Source organism: Bufo gargarizans, chromosome 6 (genome assembly GCF_014858855.1).
Source record: "Bufo gargarizans isolate SCDJY-AF-19 chromosome 6, ASM1485885v1, whole genome shotgun sequence".
Taxonomy (NCBI): Eukaryota; Metazoa; Chordata; class Amphibia; order Anura; family Bufonidae; genus Bufo; species Bufo gargarizans.
In genome coordinates this window covers 350,163,455-350,181,890 of record NC_058085.1, presented here as the reverse complement: position 1 = coordinate 350,181,890, position 18,436 = coordinate 350,163,455, and the positions used below count along the sequence as shown (strand labels likewise).

General features: G+C 42.9%; 1 protein-coding gene across 1 annotated transcript in view; it reads left to right on the top strand.

Annotated features, from left to right (window-relative positions):
* Nucleotides 1-359: 359 nt before the first annotated feature.
* The window catches only part of LOC122941089 (alpha-2-macroglobulin-like protein 1), a 179,359-nt gene continuing 161,282 nt past the window's right edge, over nucleotides 360-18,436 (top strand). The window contains 4 exon segments of the mRNA XM_044298085.1: nucleotides 360-452; nucleotides 13,642-13,825; nucleotides 14,697-14,868; nucleotides 16,758-16,810. Coding sequence (XP_044154020.1) covers nucleotides 13,736-13,825; nucleotides 14,697-14,868; nucleotides 16,758-16,810 — 315 coding nt within the window. The 5' untranslated portion in view covers nucleotides 360-452; nucleotides 13,642-13,735.

Genomic DNA, 18,436 nt, shown 5'->3' with positions numbered 1-18,436 from the left:
CGCGGGATCCATTCGATTGCATTATTGTATATGGTGTGTGATGGAGAAAACTTTATCAGATTTTTTGCTGGAGCACCCCCTTTACAGGTTAATGAGTACAGTATATATTTTGTGATATATGACAGAGCCTCTTAAGACTACTATTCAGCCCTCTCCAATTAACTGAATATGTAACTGGAAATAGGAATGGAAACAATTAACATATGCCCAAGTGATTCAGTCATGTTTTGAACAGACCTTGACCTGACCAATCAGCACTTAGCAAATATTTATCCTGCAGTTATCTGTAGTCACAGGGTCTTCCTAAGAAGGTATAACAGATAATGTGTTATTTACTATGTAGTTAATATCAGTTAGACAGACTGGCAGTCATTACCTGCAGGATGCCTCCACCATTCATTTATGTTGTTCTGATACTTTTACAAATCTGCACCTACTGTGGAAGGAAAACTGTGAGTGTTGTGAGAAATGTTTCCAATTAAGTTGTGTTTATGGAAATGTTTTCTTCTGTAGTTTTTATATTACTTTGTTCTGTTTTTCTAGTGTGAGATTGCAGTGTTTTCAGAACAAGTCTTCATTTTTAAATGTCCTTAAAAATTTTTAATTAACAAGGTATTTCATGAGAGGAGCAATGGATAAGTGGACTCATTCTGACTGTAAAGATTCATTAGCTGCAGGACTAATCCATAGAGAAAAGTAAAATCACACTTATTGGCTGAGTTGGGGGATCAAATAGCCTCACCCCAGCCTTGATTAGTTGATAATGTTTGCAGGAGGGTCTAGTTCTCCTGGACAAGCCTCAAGGAAATATCCCAACTAGAGATGATCGAACCGAAGCTGACGAAGTGGAATTCGATCCAAATTTGAGGAAAACTTTCACACAGAAGCCGAATATCCTCTCGCTTCGTGGTAACGAATCACATTTTTTCCTAAAATGGCTGCTGCACGTGTGAGGATATGAAGAAAGGAACTCTGGGAAGGTGGGGTCACCCATGATGCCATGCATGCAGCCAATCAGCAGCGAGCCAGCCCTGTGATGTCATGGCCCTATAAATAACGTCAGCCATCTTAGGTTCTGCGATTCACCAGTGTACTTAGTGTAGGGAGAGACGTCAGCAGGTGCTAGGGACAGTGGTAGAAAAAACTTCATTGTGCTAAAGTAAAATATTTACAAGTGCAGAGAAAGATTCTTCAAGGTGTAGGGAAAGGATAGGGAGGAATCACTCCACAGCATTTATATTGAACAGGGTTCAGTAGAGGAGGTGAAAGCCTGGGTAATAGGAACAATCCTATTACACCTTTCTGCACTGACTAGGGATCCAAATTGCCATTATACTGCTCTGTACCAGCAAACCGTTCTTATTAGGGGGCAAGTGCTGTTTGAAACAGGCATTAACAGGATTTATTACAAGTAAATATTTGTATGCCTTATTTGCCCTTGTGCTGTGCAGTTATATGTTCTAAAGCATTTTTTGGCTTGTATTAGTGGCAAAAAGGGCTTATTAGCCGTTGTGCGGTAAAGTGCTAAAATGACAGCCCTTTTTGTCATGTATTAGTGGAAAAAGAAAAAAATATTTGCCGCTCAGCGGTGCAGTTATCTGTTCTAAACCCCTTTTATGGCATGTATTAGTGGGGAAAAAAGGGCTTTTTAGCCATTGGGTGGTGAAGTGAGAAAATTACTGACTTTTTTGGGGTGTTTTAATTTCCTTTTTATTTTATTTTTATTTGATCTAACAGTGTGTCAGATAAAGAAGTGCCATGCCAAGCACAGGTTAGTGGCAGAGGCGTCAATGTTTCTGGCACAGGCAGAGGTTGCAGCAGAGTAAGGGGTGATGGCAGCAGGGGTCACTTCCAGAGGCCTGAGCTTGCAGTGTCAGCTAGTGGTCGTGTCATGACCAGCAACCCAGCGGTTCTTGAGTGGTTGACTCGATCTTCAACTTTGTCGCAAGTGACATCAGACACCCCCAGCCAAGAGTCAGTGGGTTCGTCAGACACAACCCTTAGTTGGCATGACCAGGGAGAAGTCCCTGTGCCCTCTCCTGTCCTCAATCTGCCTATGTCCTTTTCTGTTCCCTCAGCCAGAGAAGTATTATTTGCTATGGGCTTAGCTCCACTATACAGCGAGGACGAGCTACTAGAGGACATTCAGCAGCTACTGCCCAGCCAATATCTGGAGGAGACATCTGCCGCTTCCTCCGCTAGGCGGACAAGTAGTAATGAGGAGAGTGGCATGGGAGGTGGTGTTGAGAGCGGTCAGGCTCCTGACCCAGAGACGGTTGAGTAGGACATCAGTGACGTGCAGACACTACTCGATGATGATGGCGTAGCTGATTGCACTTGAGACGAAGGGGCTTGATCATCATTGGGAGAAGAGGGTGGCAGCTTGCCTCTGAGGCAACAGCGGAGCCAGTAAATCGCTAGCATGGACGAGAGTAAGCAGGGTGGCAGCAGTGGGAGGTCGGGAGCCAAACGTGCCTGGGGTAGACCACCCGCTTTGCAGGAGGCCACCTACCCAGGAAGTAGCGATGTACGGGATCACAGAGGCAGCGGCAGTAGCAGTCAGTCAGTGCATATGTTGGGGGTAAAATCACCTACTCAGCAATGTGGCAGTTTTTTGTTACGCCACCGGAGGAGGTGAACATGGCCATATGTAGAATATGTGAGCAGAAGGTGCAGCGTGGCCAGGGTGCCAATGTTGGCATCACACCCCTGCGTCAACATATGCATTGTCACCATAAAGTGGACTGGGACAACCGTGGCTCCGATGTGGTGGTCCAGCCTGCCGCAGCAAACGTTGCATCACCCAGTGGCACGCACACAGTTTCAGGCAGTCAAGGCTCCACCACCTCAGCTGAATGGAGTAGTCTGTTTATTCCCATCATCTACTGGTCCTGATGCTCCTGCTCTTCGTCCTCCTCCTCCTCAGAAGTGATGAACTAACATCGGCCAGGACAATTTGCAAACGTGATAACGCGAACACGATTAAATGTTCGCGAACCGCAAGTTCGCGGCAGGCCCTATTCACTTTAATAACAGGCGAACCTTAAAAACCTTTAGGTCGTATTTGCAGCCACCAAATACTTACAAGAGGTGCACAAATCGTCCCACAACATGGACAGTGACATACCAGAGGGGGGATCAATGGCAAAAATTCCCACAAAAAAATATGTATTTTAATCAGGGGCCACTCTTAAAGGGAAACTCTCAAAAATGTGCCATACTGGAGCCTAGAATTTTTTTATTTTAGCCCACGGGAGTACAGGCCGCAAACATTAGGCATTCAATTGACAGAAAACATCAAGTGATTATGTGGCTGGAGGTATATTAGACGGTCACTGGATATAAATTTTACTGCAGGACAGTACAAATACATGTCAAATACATATGTTTAAAAGTATAAAAATATAAAATTTGATTAAAAACATGGCTAACGAAATCCCCCTCTTGAATAAACCCAAAATGATAATAGCTTGCATTCGAAAACACGTGGTCGTCACAGGTGTTGAATTCCTCTGAGGCCCCAACAATTAGGCATTCACCTGTACAGAAAACATCAAGTGCTTATGTGGCCGGAGCTAAATTAGACGGTCAATGGATATAAATTTTACTGCAGGCCAGTGGACTACAGTACCCAAAAATTATTCATTCCCTATACAGAAAAGAACAATTGATAATGTGGCTGGTGGTGCATTAGACGGTCACCGTATAACAACTTTACAGTTGGCCAGTTAGATTATAGGCCCCAAAAATGATGCATTCACCGTACATAAAAGATCAAGTTATTATGTGGCTGGAGGTATTTTAGACGGTTAATGGATATCAATTTTACAGCAGGCCAGTGGACTACAGGCCCCAAAAATTATTCATTCACTGTACAGAAAAGAAGAATTGATAATGTGGCTGGAGGTACATTAGGCATTCACCATATAACAATTTTACTGTTGGCCAGTTAGATTACAGGCCCCAAAAATTATGCATTCACCATATATATGTCATGCCCTGCTCTGACTATGTGCGGAGGTCGGCCAGAATAGCAGCACGTGTTTAGTGTTTTGTTTTGGAGCCGTGCTGGATCCGCCTCCCATCAGGTGCGCTGGGTGGGGGTCATTAGTTTAAATAGCACTCTATCCCAGTGCTCTGAGCGGGTTATAGAAATCATTCTGGCCTTGGAAGCAAGGAAGGAAGGTTGTCTGTTCCAGCTCAGAAAAGATAAGTGTAGTTTCAGTTTTTGTTGTTTGCTGTCTTGGTTGTGTTGGTGTTATCTCTCCCATCCAGGTTCTGCGCAAGCAAACTGCTCCTATTTCCCTTTTCACCATCTCAGGGAAACTAGGGTGTTTTAGCCCAGGCACGAGGACACATCATTCCTACCATCAAGGTCTGAATGTGGGCTAAGCAGAGCAGGTAGAGAAGTCAGGGATTTGCTAGGAGGTGACCTTTCCCCTGCTTCCCGCCTAGAGCCAGGTTTGCTGGTTTATCTGTATGTCTGATATGCCGTCCGTCGTGCCATTATAACCCGCCTTACTTTGACTGTCATTGCTCAGCCGTTTTGTGATGGCATCAATTGATACGTTAGTTAACCGCATGCAGGGGCTCTCCCTAGAGGTTGCAGAGCTACGTGGTTCGGTCACACAGTGTCAGAATGCTCTGGCATCAGGAAGAGGTCAAATTTATGTTGAGCCTAAGGTTGCTCTTCCTGATCGATTTGCAGGGGGTACGGATGACTTTATCAGTTTTAGAGAGTCTTGCAAATTATATTTTCGGTTGCGTCCATCGTCTTCTGGTGCTGAAAGTCAGAGGATAGGTATAGTCATTTCTCTACTTAAGGGGGACGTGCAATCTTGGGCCTTTTCTCTGCCGCCCGGTTCTGGGATTGATCTACGATGACCCAGACTGGGTCTCGATGGCGGAATCGAGATTACGTAATTTATTTCAGGGTGAACATTCTGCAGATGCTTACTGTGTTGAGTTTAGGAGATGGGCTACTGAATCAAAGTGGAATGAACCCGCGTTACGTAGTCAGTTTTGTCAGGGGTTATCTGAAAGATTGAAAGATGCCCTTGCTTTTAATGAGTACCCAGATTATTTGGAGAATGCAATGTCTTTAGCAGTACGGTTAGATAGACGTATCAGAGAAAGGAGTAGGGCTCCCTCCGCGCAAGGGATCTCTTCTCTGAGTGGTTTTGTCTCGACTGCCTCCCCGGGTGATGTTACAGTTAACTCTGGGGTAGCGGGGGAACCCATACAGCTAGGTCAGGTTTCTTGCCGTTCTGATAGTAGAAACTTTAGGAGATTGCACAAACTGTGTTACTACTGTGGGAAAAGTGGTCATTTTGTTTTGGCTTGTCCTTTTGTTAAACCACAGGTGGAAGAGAAAAAGAAAAAAAATAACTTTACTGACTCTTGGTGGTGTGAACGGTGTGGTAGAGCAGGCAGGTATGCAAGCTCCCTGCAATTCACATTTTCTCCTTCCAGCTATGGTGGCGCTAGAGTCAAGAGAAATTTTTGTTGAAGTATTCCTTGACTGTGGTGCTGGGGTAAACCTAATTGACTTTCTTTTTCTTCAAAATCTGGGTCTAAGTACTTGCACTTTAGAAAAAGAGATTCGGGTTTTTGCAATTGATTCTTCCCCTCTTTCTCAAAGGAGTCTCACTCACATTGCTCATGGTATTCACATGTTGAGATTATGTCTTGTTTTGTCATGAAGGATTTGCCAGCTTCTATAGTCTTGGGGTTACCATGGTTGACCAAACATAACCCAATTATAGATTGGCAAGCGAGACAAATCATTCGTTGGAGTGAGTTTTGTTTGGATAATTGTCTGGGCACATCTATCTCTGGTGTGTCCACTATGACTTTACCTCAGTACCTCTCAGAATTTGCGGATGTCTTTTCGGAGGGTGGGGCTCAGGAATTGCCCTATCATCGTGATTATGATCGTCCAGTTAATCTCATCCCAGGGGCTAAGTTGCTAAAATCTCTGCTTTACAACCTCTCTTAACCCGAAAGAGAGGTCATGCAAAAGTATATCGCCAAGAGTTTGGCAAAAGGTCATAGTAGGCCATCTAAGTCTCCGGTGGCAGTAGGTTTGTTCTTTGTAAAAAAAAAAGGATGGATCGCTGAGACTGTGTTTGGATTTCCGGGAATTGAACCGTATTACGGTCCGGAATCCATATCCCCTGCCTTTGATCTCTGACCTTTTTGATCAGATTGTTGGAGCCAAGGTGTTCGCCAAGTTGGATTTGAGAGGGGCCTACAATCTGATCAGAATCAAGGAAGGGGGTGAATGGAAAACAGCCTTCAATACGCACGAGGGTCATTTTGAGAATCTGGTTATGCCTTTTGGGTTGACGAACGCGCCAGCAGTTTTTCAGTGATTCGTCAATGAAGTTTTTCATCATTTGGTGGGGAGGTTCGTAGTAGTTTACTTGGATGACATTTTAATTTACTCTCCTGATCTGAAGACCCATCAGGATCATGTGAGACAGGTTTTGACGATCCTTCGGGAGAATACATTATATGCCATATTGGAGAAATGTTTGTTTGCGGTGCAGGAGCTTCCTTTCTTGGGATATCTGCTTTCTGATTCTGGTTTTCGTATGGACCCCGAAAAGATCCGGGCGGTTATGGAATGGGACCGACCGGAGAATCAGAAAGCTTTGATGCGATTCTTGGGGGTTTACGAATTATTGTAGAAAATTTATTTCGAACTATTCTACCATTGTAAAACCTCTCACTGATATGACTAAGAAGGGCGCCGAGGTCTCTATCTGGTCGGATGAGGCATTGCAGGCCTTTTCGGCTATTAAGGAGCGTTCTGCGTCTGCTCCCATTCTGGTGCAGCCGGATGTTTCTCAGCCATTCGTAGTGGAGGTAGATGCATCAGAAGTGGGGGTTGGAGCGGTGCTGTCGCAGGGTTCATTCCCTGGCAAATGGGTCCTGTGTGCCTTTTTCTCCAAGAAGCTCTCTGTCGCCGAGAGGAATTATGATGTTGGAGATAGAGAGTTGTTGGCTATCAAGTTGGCCTTTGAGGAATGGCATCACTGGTTGGAGGGGGCGTCTCACCCCGTTACGGTATATACAGACCATAAGAATTTGGCTTACCTGCAATCTGCCAAGCGTCTGAACCCTAGGCAGGCCAGATGGTCACTATTTTTTACCAGGTTCAATTTTGTGGTTACCTTTCGCCCAGGGGTTAAGAACGTCAAGGCAGATGCCTTGTCTCGCAGCTTTCCTGGGGGAGGTGATTTGGAGGATCCTGCTCCGATTTTGGCTGATGGGGTGGTGGTCTCCGCTCTGTACCCTGAATTGGAGATGGAGGTGTTGGGAGCCCAGGAGGGGGCTCCTGGTTCTTGTCCCCCAGGGAGGTTGTTTGTTCCTGAGGGCCTGCGATACAAGGTGTTCAAGGAACATCACGATACTGTCCTTGCTGGACATCCTGGTGGTAAGTCCACCTGTGATCTGGTGTCCCGGAGGTTCTGGTGGCCAGGGTTACGTAAGAGCATTGAGAATTACGTGACAGCTTGTGAAACCTGTGCTCGGTCAAAGGTTGCTCATACTCGACCGGCTGGTTCACTTCTTCCATTGTCTATTCCGTCTCGTCCTTGGAAGCACTTGTCTATGGACTTTATTACGGATCTGCTGAGTTCCTCCGGGAGAACAGTGATTTTGGTAGTAGTTGACCGTTTCAGTAAAATGGGTCACTTTATATCATTAACTAGTCTGCCTAACGCCAAGATTCTTGCGCAGATTTTTGTAGATAATATTATGAAATTGCATGGTATTCCATCGGATGTGGTCTCTGATAGGGGCACACAGTTTGTCTCCAGGTTTTGGAGGGCGTTCTGCTCTCGGCTTGGCATTCAACTTTCGTTCTCTTCGGCTTTTCATCCACAGTCGAATGGTCAGACGGAGCGTACTAATCAAAACCTGGAGACCTACTTGAGGTGCTTTGTGGCTGAGAATTAGGAGGACTGGTTCTCATTTTTGTCCCTAGCAGAATTTGCGTTGAATAACCGTAGGCAGGAGTCCACGGGTAAGTTGCCATTTTTTTGGCGCATACGGTTTTCATTCTCAGTTTGGTACCTTTTCTGGGACTGGTTCCTCTGGGATGCCAGAGGAGGAGAGATTTTCTTCTGCCTTGTCTTCCATCTGGTGGAGGATCCAAGGGAATTTGGAGAAGATGGGTGAGAGGTATAAACAAGAGACATGTGACTGGTCCGGACCTGTGTGTGGGTGATCTGGTGTGGTTGTCGACTAAATATATCAAATTGAGAGTGCCATCTTGGAAATTGGGTCCAAGATTTATTGGTCCGTACAAAATATCTGCGGTGATCAATCCTGTAGCATTTCGGCTGGAATTTCCACAGACTTGGAGGATCCATGATGTGTTCCACAGGTCTTTACTGAAAAAAATACGTGAAACCAGTGGAAACTTCGCCATTGCCTCCTCCTCCTGTTCTGGTCGATGGAAACTTGGAGTTCGAGATTTCCTGGATTCTCGACTCTAGAATTCTTCTGGTTCCCTTCAGTAACTGGTACACTGGAGGGGATACGGCCCTTAGGAGAGGATGTGGGTTCCGGCGCTGGATGTCAATGCCAGCCGACTGGTAAGGGTTCATAGATCCCATCCGGATAAGGTTGGACCGGGGTGTCCGGAGGTCACCCGTAGAAGGAGGGTACTGTCATGCCCTGCTCTGACTATGTGCGGAGGTCGGCCAGAATAGCAGCACATGTTTAGTGTTTTGTTTTGGAGCCATGCTGGATCCGCCTCCCATCAGGTGCACTGGGTGGGGTCATTAGTTTAAATAGCACTCTATCCCAGTGCTCTGAGCGGGTATAGAAATCATTCTGGCCTTGGAAGCAAGGAAGGAAGGTTGTCTGTTCCAGCTCAGAAAAGATAAGTGTAGTTTCAGTTTTTGTTGTTGGCTGTCTTGGTTGTGTTGGTGTTATCTCTCCTATCCAGGTTCTGTGCAAACAGGCTGCTCATATTTCCCTTTTCACCATCTCAGGGAAACTAGGATATTTTAGCCCAGGCATGAGGACACATCATTCCTACCATCAAGGTCTGAATGTGGGCTGAGCAGAGCAGGGAGAGAAGTCAGGGATTTGCTAGGAGGTGACCTTTCCCCTGCTTCTCGCCTAGAGCCTGGTTTGCTGGTTTATCTGTATGCCTGCTATGCCGTCCGTCATGACAATATAAAAGATCAAGTGATTATGTGGCTGGAGGTGTATTAGACAGTAAATGGATATACATTTTAATACAGGCCAGTGGACTACATGCCCCAAAAATTATTACTTCACCGTACAGAAAAGAACAATTGATAATGTGGTTGGAGGTACTTTAGGCGTTCACCGTATAACAATTTTACTGTTGCCCAGTTAGATTAAAGGCCCAAAAAAATTATGCATTCACCGTACATAAAAGATCAAGTGATTATGTGGCCGGAGGTATATTAGATAGTCAATGGATATCAATATTACTGCAGGCCAGTGGACTACAGGCCCCAAAAATTATTTATTCACCGGACAGAAAACATCAAGTGACTATGAGGGTGGAGGTATATTAGACATCATTGGATATAAACTTTACAGAAGGCCAGTACACATATATGTCAAATACATATGTTTAAAAGAACAAAAAATATTAAAATTGGATTAAAAACATGACTAACGAAATCCCCCCTCTTAAAAAAAACCCAAATGATAATAGTTGAAATTCGATAACACCTAGTTGTCACAGGTGTTAAATTTCTCAGAAGTCCTAAACATTAGGCATTCACCAGACAGAAAAGGCCTTTTATGCCGCTGTATTTACAGAAGACAGGGTCCATTATTTGTTCTAGGTGTTGGCGGATATGTGAGGGCTGGCATGGGGAAATTCAATTAAACATGGTCGTCACAGGTGTTGAATTCCTCCGAGATCCATGCCTCATTCATTTTTAGAAATGTGAGGTAGTTTACACTGTCGTGAGCTAGGCAAGTGCGCTTATCGGTCACGATCTCCCTGATGCACTGAACGTCCTTTCGGACAGGACACCCGACGAGGGGCAAGCCAAGAGTTCCATGGCAAATTGTGCCAGTTCTGGCCACAGGTCAAGCCTGCACACCCAGTAGTCAAAGGGTTCCTAGCTTCTCATAGCGTCCACATTGGCCGTTAACCCAATGTAGTCGGATATCTGTCCCTGAGGCTGGATCCGGAGAGCGGCTCTCTATGGGTTGCCTGCAAGAATGATCTCATATCCGAAGTGACCAACACATCTTCAAACCTCCCTCTGCTTGCATGCGCTGTAGGATTGGTACTCGCAACTGTTTCTCTGTGGGTGGAAATTCCTCTGCCAGCGCCCGCAACAGCAGAATGCAGCATTTCTCAAAGCAAGGCCTGGAAATGCTACATTCTGACAGCCCTCTGTGATGCTGTCCACCATTTTGTGTTTGAACCGGGGGTCTAAGTATGTTGCCACCCAGTTTTGGTCCTTGCCCTTTATGCTTTTTATACGGGGGTCCCTCTTCAAATACTGGAGCATGAAGGCCCCTATTTTAACTAAATTGGAAGCGGTGGAGCTGCCTGCTTCCTGCTCATCGCCCAGGAGAATGTCGTCCTTGGTCTCCTCCACCCAGCCACGGACAACACCAGGGATCCCAGAAAAGTTTAAACCCTGCTCTTCTTGCTCCTCCTCCTCCCCCCAGGGACCATATTCCCCTAACTCCTCTTAAGACTCCTGCTGACTTGTCTCAGATGGAGTAGCCCCCCCCATAAACAAGGTTGAGTTCCAGCGCTTTCGGGCAGTCACAAATCAGACGTCTGATTAGTGATGAGCGGCAGGGGCTATATTCGAATTTGCGATATTTCACAAATATTTTGTAGAATATTCGTCATATATTTGCTATTATTTTTTTGAATGCGATAAATCGGCATTGTAAAAATCGCGTAATGCGAATTCGTAAAGCGAAATACAGGCCTGGGTCACTTTGGCTACATTTTTCAGGCTGGTATAAGTTTGACGAGACTGGAGAAAATGATTGGCACGGCACAACATTAGAATAGCTTTATATGCAGATAGAGTCAAGTGCTCCAATATATTTGCGATTGCGCTAATCGGCAGTAATTAGAATATTTTTTCGCACTACGTGCAACTTCACATTTTAGCAGGTCTGACTACAGATTACTGATTGGTGCGCTAAGTATTGTTGTGAGCTTGACATTGCTTCCTTCTCATTGGCCCACAAGCAAGAAACAGAGAGAAATCATGTGTTCAGATGGAAAAAATGCTGAATATTCGATATAACGAATATCCAAAATATTCGCAAACACTCGAAGTGGCGATATTCGCGATAAAAATTCACTATTCTAATATTCGTGCTCAACACTACATCTGACAGGAAAGTGGTGTCACCACTGAATGTCAGCAATGCGAGCCATGGCAGTATACGATCTTCAATAACGGCCAGAGATTTTCCTGGACTTCCACAAGACATCCTGGACCCCGGGGTATTTGGCGAAGAATCGCTGCACGACTAAGTACAGGACGTGTGCCATGCACAGCACATGTGTTATTTTGCCCTGTTTCAGCGCGCTCAGCAGATTGGCACCATTGTCGCACACCACTTTACCAACTGTCAAATTAAGTGGGGTTAGCCACTGATTGGCCTGTGACCGCAGAGCTGAAAGCAGTGCATGACCCATGTGGTTCTTGGCTTCCAGGCACAACAGCCGCAGCACAGCATGGCAACGTCTCACCTGGCACATCGAATAGGTTCTGAGAAGCTTGGGGGTGCAGCGGAAGAGGCAGTAGCAGTGGAAAAGGAGGAGTCAGCCGAGGAGGAGACGGAGGATGGAGTAGGAGGAGGAGAAGAAGAGGCAGGCCTGCATGCAATCCGTGGCGGTACCACCAAATCCTCAGCATAATACAAATGCATTATATAGAATTATAATATACAGTAGGTATATCACACCCCTGCCTCAATTAGTTTTTTTGGGGGGCAACTGGTATATCTCAACAGTTGTAATTAGTTGTTCCAATAGCGTTTGTCCCTCTGTATAGCTGCGGTATCTCTGACTCGAAAAGGAGTGCGCTTCTTGAAGCTAACATCAAACTGTAAGATTGAGTTCATACTTCAGTTATTTGGTCAGTTTTGACCCCATGTCTGCCCAAAAAAGTAAAGTGTGCAGTGATTCTAAGAGCAACGCCTGTCATCTGCATGTCATACGGACTTACAGTATTATTTTACTACTAAAGCAGACTCTTTATGTGTGTTACTGCAAGGCACAGTATTCTACACCAAAGGTAAATAAAGGTTCTCTGCAGCCAGGAAATAGATGTTTTTTAACTAAATTTGCGGCGAATATATTCGGATCAAACCAAATTTTTTACAAAAAATTTGAGCGAACTGGCGAATTACATTTTTTACAAATTCACTTATCTTTAATCCCAACCTCCTGCTTCTATGTATTTTGACTGTTATCAATGTCATGGGCAGTGGCTGTAGAACCACTCTGTCAACAAACCAGTTTGACCTAAGGCGAATTCTAAGGGCTTTGTCCTAGCATTTTACTGGTATTTACCCTTTAACCCCAATAAATGGACCTGGACTTCACTGCAGGGAGCCACTACACTGCAAACCCCTTGGAGTAATTGTGGAGTGGTTGACAGCTGACCCACGGTGGTCAGAGATACTGGTATGAAACATGGAGGAATCAGGTTACAGTATACTCATAGTCAGTAACAGGCAGAGATCAGGGCAAGCAGAGCTCAGGAGTATCTGAGAAACAAATCAGAGGACAGAGCAGACAGCAAAGGGTCAAAACGGTAAATAGGCACAGTTCAGGCAAGGAAGCAATTGGCTGGTGAAGATTAGGGTGTGCTTACATAGTCTTTTAAAAACTGGAGAAAGTGTACGTTCCCTAGTGGCAGACCTAAGATGTCTGACATGGAAGAGCAGGCTAGGGCCTGCAGGAAGGATAGACGCATGAGACGCTGGTGGTCTGGCCCGCTGCTAGTGGGTGGAGGAGGGCAATAGGGTCAGGACCGCAGACCTTTTTTTTGCAGGCTAAATAGTGTGATACATTATGCTATTGTATTCTCCAAAAACTAACAGGTGCAAAGTAAGTCAAATGGAGTCCATGCTTCACTCTTTTGTACTCCATTTTTTTCATTAAAACGAATGGATTGATTGATGGATATGTGTAAAGACTGTTTTGGTTATACACGCTTATCACCCAGTGGAACACTTAGCAGAGGGCTACAACATAATGTGAGCAGTCCCTAAGAGTGCCATGTTATAGCTTCATAAATGGGAACTTGTAATGCCGCCATGAGCCCTAATACTACAAAAGTTTTCTAAGAGCATATACCCTACGACCACTACAACAAGGGCTCCCAGTGCTCTTCTCTGAACCCTGCTCCTTCGACAGGCACAAAGTTAAAGAAGCACCCATAGATTTGAATGAAAGTGTAATGACATCATTGATGTTGATGGGACCCTCAGTAGGTCCTGTTCTCAGATTTGAACCCTACATAATAGGATGCTTTTGCAAGTGAATACATTACAAGCAAGTTCAATATTCACATGAAAATATTATATGTGTTATACATGTCATACTAATTGTTCCTTATGTTTTAACTCTTGTTTTATCCCATTTAGGCAATATGCCGTCATATTTCCCAGTTTGATGCAATCTAATCATCCAAATCATATATGCTTGCACTTAGAAGATATACAGGGAGATTGCAATGTAATGATTACTCTTACCATAGGAAGGAAGACTACACCTCTGTTAACCAATCTCTACCAAGGGAGATCATCATTCTCCTGTATTTCATTTCAGGTACGCTAACAGTTTAATATGTGCTAGTGGGTAATGTACAGTATATATTACATATGTTTAATTTGGTCAAGCCCTTCTGGACAGAAGTTTGTCACCTAGGACTGCAGAATTCGGCCAATGCTCTAATGTGTATGAGGAGCTCCCAACTGTCTCCTGACACATGATGTTGGGGGAGAGAAGGATGGGCAAAATAAATATTTTTACCCCATCCCCATATTTTTGGAAGAACGGAAGGATCTGGCAGTTCATTCCCAATCATTGCTGCATGTAAACTTGGCCAGCAACTAGGAGACTCATTTGTCTGGTAGCTTTCTCCGCTCACCCTAGGGGACCATGCATGTGTAGTTTTCTCTTTTTAAATAAAACCACTGCTTTAATAAACTTTAAATTATTTTAAAAAGGGTTCTCCAAGAATGAAGACAATGAAAATACATAAATATTACTTTATTATAAATATATTCCCAAATACCTTTCATTAGTTATGATGGATTGTTTTGTCTGGGGAGCAATCATTAGGGGAAATAAATTGGCCTCCATCCTATTAGTACACACAAAACCTGTCCTAATCACCAGATACGAGATGTGCAGCACCTGAAACTACACATGGCACCTCATGATTGTATCACAGGGTACTAATGGGGTATCACAGTGTACTAATGGGTGCTGCATCTAAAAGCTAAGATAATACCAGATCAGATAGTATCTTGCCTATGGAAAGGTCCTGTAACGAGCACCGACTGACATGTTATATTACCGATCAATGTTCGTTACTGGTTAGAATAGGACCCTAAGGTTTATGCTTAAATCTTGTTTATGTTATAGTCAAAAATATATGTTTAGGTGTTTGTAATTTTTTTTTATTGCATTCCAGATCCCTAATGAGTTGGACATTATTCATCAAACTGGTACCCTGTTTCTTTCCATTCGGACTGCAGATGAGTTGATCCATGAAAGCAGAAGAGTTAATATTGAAAAGAAAATGGACTTGGATTCTAAAATTTTAATCCAGACTGACAAACCTTTATATAAACCTGGCCAAACTGGTAAACCCTGGGAATCATTAAATTCCCTGGAATTTTCAACTCATGTGTTTTTTTATTTTTTATTAAATTCATAAAGGAATACTGAATGAAATAAATATTCATGTCTCATACAGGATCAGACTGCCCCATCGAAGTTCTAGGGTGTGATCACTGATAGTGATAAGCGGCATTGGCAATATTCGAATGCGCGTTATTTCGCTTATTTTCGGCCGAATATTCGCCATAAATTTGCAAATTCGAAAATTTGTGATCTCCAGTCATTGTTTACTTGATTGCGAAAATCGTCAATGTAATGTATTCGCGATAAATTTGCAATAAAAGTGCGATAAATTCACGATTAGAATATTCAACACTATTTGCGAATAGGAATATATAGCACTATATTCTAAATATTCACAAATTCTCGAAGTGGCGATATTTGCGATTAAAATTTTCAATTCGAATATTCGCACTTAACACTAATCACTGATTAGTCTGGTAGGTCCAGGCTCTGACCACATAACAGCCCCTTTTAGAATCCCCAGATCCCGAACTGTCTACCAAAGAGACAACCCCTTTTGCAGGGGGAGATAATCACTGTCACTAGAGTCTAATAAATGTGGAATAATTTACAAATATCTTATTATATATTATAAGTAGGGATGAGTGAATCAACTTTGGATTGTACATCTGAAGTCAATTCGCTAAAAACTTTGTTGTAATACTGTATGGAGTTCCCGCTTAGAATTGGAATGTATTGGCTCCAATGAGCCGAAGTTATTACTTAGTGTAATAACTTCGGGAATTAATTATTACTGTAAAAAACCTTGTAACCGAACTTGGGTTCGGTCCCGAGTGGTACCTTGTAATGGAAACCGAGTTTGGTTACAAGGTTTTTTACAGTAATAATTAATTCCCGAAGTTATTACACAAAGTAATAACTTCGGCTCATTGGAGCCAATACATTCCAATTCTAAGCGGGAACTCCATACAGTATTACAACAAAGTTATTACAAGAAGTCTGGCAAAACTTTGCAAAGAAATAACTTTGGCTTATCGGAGCCAATACATTCTAATACTGTACGGAGCATCCAAACTCAATTCGCTCATCTCTAATTATTAGATTCAAAGGTGGGGAACTAAAGTAATACAGGGAATGGGTGATCTACAGTAAACAGGAAAGTTATCAAAATTAGGGTTATTTTGTTTAGGAAAAAGAAGCTGAGGGGTAAGCTAGGGGTGATCTATTTATTCCCAGAACTATGACAAGGGGACATCTTCTACGTCTAGAGGAGAGAAGGTTTCTACACAAACGTAGAAGAACATTCTTTACTGTAAGAGCAGTGAGACTATGGAACTCTCTGCCTGAGGAAGTAGTGATGGTGAATTCTCCAAGAGAGTCCAAGATCGGCCTGGGATTCTGGAATGTAATAATATTACCAGTTACAGTTACTAGAATTATGGAGAAATGTAGATCTGCGCAGTTATTTTGATTTTCAGATTGGAAGTCAGGACGATTTTTTTCCTATAAATTAGTAAAATTGCCTACATCATGAGTTTTTTTTTTTTACCTTCTTCTGGATCAACCATGCAGGATTATAGGCAGAACTGGATGAACATGTTTTTGAAACTTACAAACTATGTTATTATGATGATTTGTCCTGTGGGTATAATGGTAATAACAAAGTTTATGATAAAATTAAAAGTGGTCATGCACGTGTTTTTATTGATTGATGGAGACCCAACCAATGGAGTCTCTCTAAAATATGTATTAGTCTTATGGGACTTACATGTCCCCACATACATATATTCATAGCCCAACTGAAAAGTGCATAGACCTTTCAACTGGAAAACAAATAACAAATCTAAAACATATCTGCCCCTTACATTTCTGTGTTTTTTTTCCACAGTGAAATTTCGCATTGTTTCAATTAACGAAAAATTCCAACCAGAAGAAACAGAGGTAAGTTGTGTATAAAGGCATGAAAGAAATTTTACGTTATAGAAGTTTAGATTTCTACAGAAGTTTTACATTTCATATACAGTACGTACACGTAACAGTGGAATTCAGGAACTCCCTACCAAAATCCAAGTATAACAATTTGTGGATATTTCGATTTTTGGAAGGGTCTCTTTTTGCATTGGTTGAGTAGAATGGTAACTTATTGGTTAGCAGTCAACTCTGCTACAAGTACTGGATAAACTGAAAGTATCTAAGGGGTTAAAAAGCCAAGATAAAAACGATACCATCAGAGCAGGATGTTGGTTATTCATACAGCTTAGACTGGCAAATGATGGTGTGAGCAGGGTAGGAGAGGTTAACTTTCTCTTGGCAAAAATAGTAATTTCATAAATCAAATCTAAGAAATATTTTTAAAAAGACACCTTATTTCAGATTAAAATGTGACTAATGTTTTAATACATTCTTTAGATTGAGATATGGTCTTCTGATAACTAGAGATTTTTAAAAATTTGGTTCACCGGTTTGCCAAATTTTTGGGGAAAAATTAGCTTCGATCTGAATTAATTTGCGGCAAATTACTTTAAAAAAGTCTATTTTCAGGCTGCAGAGAGCATTTATAGTGGTGTAGAACACTGTGCCTTGCAGTAACATGCATAGGTAGTGAAATAATACTGTGAGTCAGTATGACATGCAGATGACAGGCATCGCTCTTAGAATCACTGCATACTTCACTTAGTTAGGCAGTCACGGGGCCCAAACTGACCAAATAACTGAAATATCAACTCAGGCTTACAGGTCAATGTTAGCATCAAGAAGAAGCGCAGTCCTTTTACACCCTCATCAGCTGATTCCACATACAGACGTGGACAAAATTGTTGGTACCCTTTGGTCAATGAAAGAAAAAGTCACAATGGTCACAGAAATAACTTTAATCTGACAAAAGTAATAATAAATTAAAATTCTATAAATGTTAACCAATGAAAGTCAGACATTGTTTTTCAACCATGCTTCAACAGAATTATGTAAAAAAATAAACTCATGAAACAGGCATGGACAAAAATGATGGTACCCCTAACTTAATATTTTGTTGCGCAACCTTTTGAGGCAATCACTGCAATCAAACGCTTCCTGTAACTGTCAATGAGACATCTGCACCTCTCAGCAGGTATTTTGGCCCACTCCTCATGAGCAAACTGCTCCAGTTGTGTCCGGTTTGAAGGGTGCCTTTTCCAGACTGCATGTTTCAGCTCCTTCCAAAGATGCTCAATAGGATTGAGGTCAGGGCTCATAGAAGGCCACTTTAGAATAGTCCAATTTTTTCCTCTTAGCCATTCTTGGGTGTTTTTAGCGGTGTGTTTTGGGTCATTGTCCTGTTGCAAGACCCATGACCTGCGACTGAGACCAAGCTTTCTGACACTGGCTAGTACATTTCTCTCTAGAATTCCTTGATAGTCTTGAGATTTCATTGTACCCTGCACAGATTCAAGACACCCTGTGCCAGACGCAGCAAAGCAGCCCCAGAACATAACAGAGCCTCCTCCATGTTTCACAGTAGGGACAGTGTTCTTTTCTTGATATGCTTCATTTTTTCGTCTGTGAACATACAGCTGATGTGCCTTGGCAAAA